The sequence below is a fragment of the Cyprinus carpio genome, chromosome A3 (genome assembly GCF_018340385.1).
Source record: "Cyprinus carpio isolate SPL01 chromosome A3, ASM1834038v1, whole genome shotgun sequence".
Lineage (NCBI taxonomy): Eukaryota > Metazoa > Chordata > Actinopteri > Cypriniformes > Cyprinidae > Cyprinus > Cyprinus carpio.
Genome location: NC_056574.1, coordinates 22,179,948 through 22,188,110, shown reverse-complemented (window position 1 = coordinate 22,188,110; position 8,163 = coordinate 22,179,948). Strand labels below are relative to the sequence as shown.

At 35.0% G+C, this 8,163-nt stretch overlaps 1 protein-coding gene across 1 annotated transcript; it reads right to left on the bottom strand.

Moving 5' to 3' along the window:
- Positions 1 to 234: 234 nt before the first annotated feature.
- LOC109062420 (caspase-6-like) lies at positions 235 to 4,193 on the bottom strand. The gene is made up of 8 exons (XM_019079516.2): positions 4,035 to 4,193; positions 3,746 to 3,784; positions 3,391 to 3,430; positions 3,110 to 3,259; positions 2,811 to 2,887; positions 2,072 to 2,247; positions 1,834 to 1,981; positions 235 to 1,692 (listed from the first exon to the last, which is right to left on the bottom strand). The coding sequence occupies exons 1-8, from the start codon at positions 4,063 to 4,065 to the stop codon at positions 1,475 to 1,477; spliced, it is 879 nt and encodes a 292-aa protein (XP_018935061.1). The 5' UTR covers positions 4,066 to 4,193; the 3' UTR covers positions 235 to 1,474.
- Positions 4,194 to 8,163: the final 3,970 nt, after the last annotated feature.

Genomic DNA, 8,163 nt, shown 5'->3' with positions numbered 1-8,163 from the left:
AGCCACTGACACGTCTTGTTTTATAATATAGTTTACGTGGCTAAAAAAAGTGATGTGTCACCTTTATTGTGGATTGTGTGTTGGCAGTTATGCACACTAAAAGCATCTGTAGTTTTTGTTTTTCTAGCAAACCGCTAGTTTTTAAAAAGTGGAATCTTTTTCTATCTTTTGATAACTTATTACACATATTTGTTGAATAACATACAAGGAAGTTTCAGTGAGACTAAACCATGATTTAGTGTATTCATCAATTTGTCTCTTTATTTTAATAGACATGCATGCTTGCAATACAAAAAATAAAACTTCTAAATTTCAGTGTATTAACCACAATAACATTATAAATGCTGATTTATTAGTCAAGATTTTATGTAACTGCTGCAAATCCCCTCAGTTCAACAGTTTAAACCTGCACTATAAACCTGGATTTGTTATGTAGCTAATATAGAGCAAGTCTTGAATGCAGAGTAATGTTATTTGAATATAGAGGCAAGCCTATTCAATGCTGACAACTGCATGTTTCATATTAAGATAATTATACAATATGTTGCAGAAAACCCAAATTTCCAATAATCCATGTTTCAACCAGACAGAAAGCAGTCACATTACATATTATAAGGCTTGCACCAACATTAAAAGGGCCCTAGATTATTATATATAATGATCTCATATATAATTACTTTTTGTTTTAACAAAACAAGTGCCCCAGTGCCACACAACACTAAAAGTGTGACCAAAATATTTGATGTGTCAGAAAAGTGTAGTGTATCGATGTGGACAGATCTCTAAAAGTCACTCTTTTCAACATTTAAGACAAAATATGTAAGATACACAATTTAAACCAAAACCATAATCCCCCATATAATTCTATAATCTGTAAAAATTAGTTTGTATGCAAAGTTGGTAGACAAGTATGTTTGTGCTCTATGACGATTTTTTAGTTTAACTGGAGTTTCTTGCCGTTTCTTCCCCTTCCAAACTAAAGTAAGTTCTCAACAGTCCTGGAGGTACTACTGCACGTCTCCCAAATGAAGAGATCATGCTTTAGAACTATTAATAACAGATCATGAATGTAGTGTGCAGGATTGATATACATTACTTAAAAAAAATTTTTATTTTATAAATTTCAAGTTTTCATTGGTCCGTTTCCATAAGTAGTTATCATCATTACGCTAAAACTGGGAATGTCTCCACCTTGGCCTGCAGGTAATTCAAAGCATTTTTAGCATTGCTACTGTAATTGGTGAAACCTGATATCTTTCATCATTAATGGGAAAATTAAACCAACTAAAATACTATTTGCACTTTGTAATCCTGAGTTTATCAAACCTCCAGGCTGAAACATGCAAACCTCCATTTTGGTGATTTTCTGCACGATTTTCCATCATTTTCAAAATGATGTATATATAGGATTTTAAAATAAAGTCAATTAAAATAATCTAATCCCTGAATTTTTACCTGCAATAGGGCCCTAATACTAATGTTCCTTCTTAGGTCTGAAAAACAGCTTCTTAGTAAGCATGGACGCAAAGCAAGGCACTTGTTTTTTGCCTAAAGCAGAGCGGAAGGAAACCTTCCTGTTAACAAGCGTCAGGATATCAGTGAACTCCAGTGTGGACCCATAACGCCTGAGGATTTCACACAGATCCTGGATGTACCACGAGCCATTCACAATCTCACGATGAGAGTAATATCCTTAAAAATAAGAAAACAATATCAGTGATTGCTTTAAGACATTACTGCAAAATCAAGAATGTAATTATATCCAGTATGTAAAAGTATAACATTAGAAAATCTTGGTTAAAGAAAGCAAACAAACAAAAACAAAGCACTGACCTTCAGCTACTGAGTAGCACATAAGGAAATCTGCTCCTGCTGGAAGGGTGCAGAGCACCCCCGCATCTACAACCACTTCATTGACTGTCTGACTGTCCACCACATCCATTGGGGTCACAGGTTCATCATGTTTTTCACCACGACAAGCTTGTGTTCAAAGAAATTCATACATTTACAAGCAGCATGAAATCTTTATTCATACTATATAAGGACATTTTGTGGAAGGAGGACAAAATACCTGCAAGATGAAGATCTTGGGTTTCCCTACAAGGCTACGGCATTTATCCCCCTTGAACAAATCAGTGATTTCTTTAATTTCAATCTTCTCATCATAGGCATTGATGTAACCATTTTCCCCATGACTTAAAAAGACACAGACAAAACAGTCTGCATCTACATGGTTAGCAGCAGCAGCTGAAATCAAAGGAATACTCTGGATTAAACAGAACCTAAACCTTATGTGGAGCATGATGTGGCATGCTTTCGATTACCACAGAAAACAGTTTTGACTTCTCTCTCAAGTTATAAAACACTTTGATGCATTTACATTAACGATGATGTTGATTCTAGCACACCAGTCAGCGCTACAGCTAATTTTGAAACGGTATTAAAACTGCATTTTTTTTCATATTTATTCTAGTGCTGACTTCAGTTGTAAGTATATTAATGTAGATATGGTTTTCAAATTGAGAGAAGAGTGCAATTTGTTTGTGGTAATCAAGAGTAGAGCCCCCCCCCCACCCCAGATTTTTCACTTTTAAACTATATATAACAACAAAAACAATACCTGTGAATACCGTATCACGCACATACACATACAAACAGATATATATGTGTGAAATAACTAAAAAAGTAAATAGTGCCAAAGATGCTGTTGATTAGCTTCTGTGTTTAATTTAATAAAAAATTAAAAGTGGGATATTCAAGTTTGGCTCCCATTTCTCAAAACATGCATTAAAGAGAAAATATTGAGGCACCTTCTCTGATTTTGGATAAAACTTCTTCTCGTTGGTAATTATCATAAGCCTTCACTTCAAATCCCAGCTCTTGAAATCTGACAACCGATTTAAAAGAAAATTTACAAATTAGTTATTGTTCTGTTACTTTAATAAAAGACAAGAAAACCGTTTCTTCATCAACCGACACACTGTGACACGTAGTCATGTTTGTGTAGAAACACAGATGTCAGTGGTCATGTGATACTGTTACTCTCTGGTGTATGTATATAATCATTTGAGCACTATAATTATGTCTTTTTGATTACTTGGCCAAATACCTTCTAACAAGGTTCTGCTTGTCTGCCTCTGTGCCAGAGCGGTTGTTCAACATGAGCTTCCAGGAAAAACGTTCATGGTTAAAGATCAGTGCCATTCCTCGTTTCTTGTGGTCCATCTGATACTCCTCATTAGGATCCAGACTGAATACACTGACAAATGAGATAAAAATTCATATAAATATAAAAATGAGAAATAAAAATGTTTGAATAAGACTTATTAAACTCACTTAAACTCAAAATGGTACAATTTCTGCATCTTGCAATGTATTATAAGGTTTTACCTTTGATTAAAGCTATCCGTTTCTGTTATGTTCTCTCTGGCTGAAAGAAAAGACAAAATCAGCACAAGCCACTAATTTTCAAAGTAAGAATATGAAATATGCAAATGTTTAGAGGAGGTATTCAAGCCACAAAGATTTAAACCACACTGAAAGACATTGGACTAACTGTGAGGTAAGGACGGGTGCATTAGAAAGAAGACCTAAAGTTCACTGAACACACTGAGGTCAAGCTTGTATTGTTTGTTGAGCAGGTTGTCAAGCAAAGCAGAGTTGACATATGCAGATTCTATATTTACACTATACAGATCCTTCTCTCTCTGGTCATACACGAGTTATAAACTAGATTCAGTTCTACCTGTCTGCCCCGCTAAAACGCTGTCTTTCTCCACAGTTCCTAAGGAGAACAAGGAAACATATTAGGGACTTTAACAGCATATGGATTGAAATATTGAGTTAGAGGAGTCCGGTTGTAAATCATATTTGATGTGTATGATCGTGAATACTTGTGATTCATGTTTCGACAAATACCACCTACTTCAGGTGCAAGAATAAGGAAATGAAACCAACAGTGTTTCACGAACAACATTAACTGTGTATAAATATTTAGTCACTTTTCTTACAGAATAACTAGATAAACACCTTACCAGATTCTTTGCTCTTGTCGTGACTTGCCATCGCTGTTGCAGCGGAGAGAATCTATGCAAACCTGTGCAATGTTTTAACAACAAACTAACCACAGCAAACACAGAACTGACTAGTCACCAAACGCAACATTGTATCCTATTATATGTCACTGAAACGTTAACCAATCACAGGTCGATAAAATGTCAACCAATCACAGGCGATCTGACGCGGTCGCTCGAACCTTTGGTCGGACTCGGTGAAGCTGGTTACAACTTCCGCGTTAAATTCTTTCTTTCGTGCTTTCTTTCGTTTAAAGGGATTTAAGAAAAAAAAGAAGACTACAGTTATTGGGTAATGTATTCGCAAATAATACACAGGCCATGATTCATAATGTATTTCAGTTCATATATAATTTACTTTTATTCTTTACAAAACAGGAGCCACATGTGACAAAAATCAGTACTAAAAGACACATTCTATTGTACTGTGACCAAAATATTTTACACATCAGTAAAGTGTAGTGTATTGATGAGGCTGGAAGTCACTATTTTCAACATTTAAGACAATATTCACAGTGTAAACAAATACCATAACCCACCATATAATTAAATAATCCCATAATTGCTAAAAATAGCTAATGCAATGATAGGTAAGTTGGTTTGTGCTCTAAGATGATTTTCAAGTTTAACTGCCGTTTAACCAGAGTTTCTTGTTTCTTCCCCTTCCAAGGAAGATCTCAACAGCCCTAATGCACGTCTCACAGATGAAGAGATCATGCTTTAGAGCTATATATGACAGATCATGAATGTCGTGTGCAGGATAAACATTAAAATAAAATGTACATTTTTCATAGGTCTTCTTTAATATATATTCAGCACAGAGAATTTTCCTTGCACTAATAACTGGGAATGTCCTCACTTTTGCCTGCAGGTAATTCAAAACTATTTTTGCATTGCTACCGTCTGATACACTGTGGTAAAGTAAACCGTAAACTGAATATCATTAAACTATTAATGGGTTAAAAATTAAACTTAAACTGAAATACTTGCAGTTTGTAACCTCGAGCTTGTCAAACCTAAAACAGGGCTGGACTGGGACACACACACACAAACAAACACACACACAAAACAGCCCACCACTACGATCAGAAATGGTCCAGTCAGACAGCACCTATACACCATTATTCAAAATACACACAAGTGCGTGCACACAAAAAACACATTTGAGGCCCATAGGGAATACCAGGTACACACTAATGTGTGTTTATCTGTGTGTATACCTACTTTGTATACCAGTTGAAGTGGACTAGTGTACTCACTCGCTCTTGACTTGCTGTTTGTAGTCAGTCAAACTGTTTGAGGAAACCAGGCTATCTACAAAAACTAGAGATGCACTGTTCATGATTTTTCATGGACGATTCCGATTGTCAGTAAATGGGCTGATTCTGATACCGATTGCTGATTTTTTCATTAAGCAAGAGACAAGAAAGAATGAAATAGTCAGTGTTAATTTCGTTAACGAAGACGACGACGAAAAATATTCGTTAACGAACATTTTTTCTGTGACAAAGACGAGACGTTGACGAGCTAAAAATAATATCTGATGACGAAATTATGACGAAATTTATGCCGCGTTTTTCGTTAACTAGACGAGACTGGACTATAATGTTATTTGAGGACTACCAGATATTCAAAATGCATCCTATAGGGTTTTGTCTTTCAAAATGTGCGTCCCTGTCATTGGATTGCGATCGGATAAGGGGCGTTTGAATATCTAGTCAGTATAGCAGCCGCAGTGGATGGATAGACTAATAAAAAGCGAACTAGCGATCTGAAACAATGGCCACAGCACCCGAAGGGGTAGGGACAAGGTAACCAGACGTCCCGTTTTTCCTGGGAGTCACAATTCGTTGTCGATTAATTTAAAGTTAGTGAAGGCGGGATAGGCGAAATCACGCTGATAGAAGTGTTCTCTCTCTCGCACACGCGCGCACGCACGCTCCACTGCCTCAGTTCTCATATACAGCGCGCAATCTGTTCTCAGCACTCAAATACACACACAGCAGTCCAAATGTTTATCGTGTAGAGTATCTCATGTAAATACAGTAGGTTATGGATTAAGTGAAACGTGAACAGGTGTGTGGGTGAAAACTGACCGTGTGTCAGTATTTCTTGCATGCCTTCCGTCTTAAAAGGACAGCATTCCAAATTAAATACCTATCTGTCATTAATGTTAACCAACAAAAGATGTTAAATAAATGTATACATGTTAAGTAAAACCTACAGTATCTGAAAAATGAGTTTAATTTGTATCTCTATTTGTCTTATTGTGCTTCTTCTTATTGTATATATATATCTATATATATATATATATATATATATATATATATATATATATATATATATATAACTATTATATCTTTTTATAAGTTGCTCCTTTTTCACTTAAAGAGAAAGTTCACCCAAAAATGAAAATTGTCATAATTTATTCAAATTTTATTCAATTTTATTTTTTAATAATTTTATATTTTAGTATTTGGTTCTTGTTTCTAATTTGTTTTATTGATTTGGTCTAAAGAGAGAAGAATTAATGATTATTTTAATTTGAAAACTAAATATAAAATCGCTACCCAAAATAAATTCTGGTAACTACAGTTTGGCTAAAACTATTGACTAAAAGTAGTGACTAAAAAAGTTGACTAAAATGCAATGACTTTTCGTCGACTAAAACTAGATCTAAAACTATGAAAGACTCAAATGACTAAAATGTGACTAAGACTATTAAGCATTTTCGTCTCAAGACTAAGACTAAGACTAAATCAAAAAGACTAAATCAAAAACGCCTGCCAAAATTAACACTGGAAATAATACATGAACAATCTGTTTATTTGCTCTATTAAAAACAATTAAAAACAATTCTGTAGCCATGAAATTAGAGGCAACAACTGCATTTTAACCACAGTCCACACAAAGATGCTACATGTAGCATGAGCAGTTCTTTTTCATTTAAATGGTTATTGTAGAATACAAGATCTAAATGTCTGACTTTAGCTTTGTGAAATGATGCTATAAATGCAAATTCACTCTCTGACAGCAGGTTGCACTTATGAAACAGCTGAAATATAGCGTTTCCTTGGTTATCGGTGTAAACAAAGCAGTACTGCACTTTATAAACAATATATATATATATATATATATATATATATATATATATATATATATATATATATATATATATATATTTAATATTAGAATACGTGGATACGTGGGGGACATGTTCACCAACCACACTTTTAATAACACATAAATTCATCCCCTTTTTTCGGGTAAGTGTATTCACACAGAGGTTTTCAAAGGCCAGTGCATGATATACCATATGATATGCTGTGAAATCCCTAATATGGACAAAAGCTGAATAAAAAGCAGAATTGTTTAGACTGATGAAACGTGAAGACATTAAACACACGATTGCGACAATACATGGTTTATGTGAGTTTTTCCAGGTAATCTCCAGGTAATAAATAAAGTATATGAATTATGCAGTGCTAATTGACATTGCATTTATTACAGTAAACTACTGTAACACTAATGAGCGGATGGCATTCAACCATCTGTTTCATATTAATGAATCCTGACTCTCTAACACATCCTGCACTCGGAGAGAAGAACTTCAAAAAAACAAAAGATAAGGACTTTTGTTTTTACGACATCCTCCAACATAAAACCCCACCCTCGGGCGCCGCGATGTCGATAACATCTCAGCCCTCGTGACATTTATTACCTTCGAGATGATCCAGAGACACTCTCGTGAGCATCAAAGGAAAGAAACACCCGCCCTTTAATCACAGCACGACAACATTCCAGACACACACACACACACACACACACACCCACACGAGCATTTCTGGCTCACACATGAACACTTTTGATAAACTACCTCTAAATGTATTAAATGTATCTCTTTATGTGCTTAGATGTCTTCACGTGATATAGTGGAATAGATATAATGTTTACTGTGTGTTTAATCAAAATTTATATGTCTGTAGTTAGGAACAACTCTGTATCTCTGTATCCCTGACTCGCAAAGGTTATAGTTTTATGGTGTCTGTATGATCGTAGAAACCCGACTGGTGACGAATCTCAACGGCAA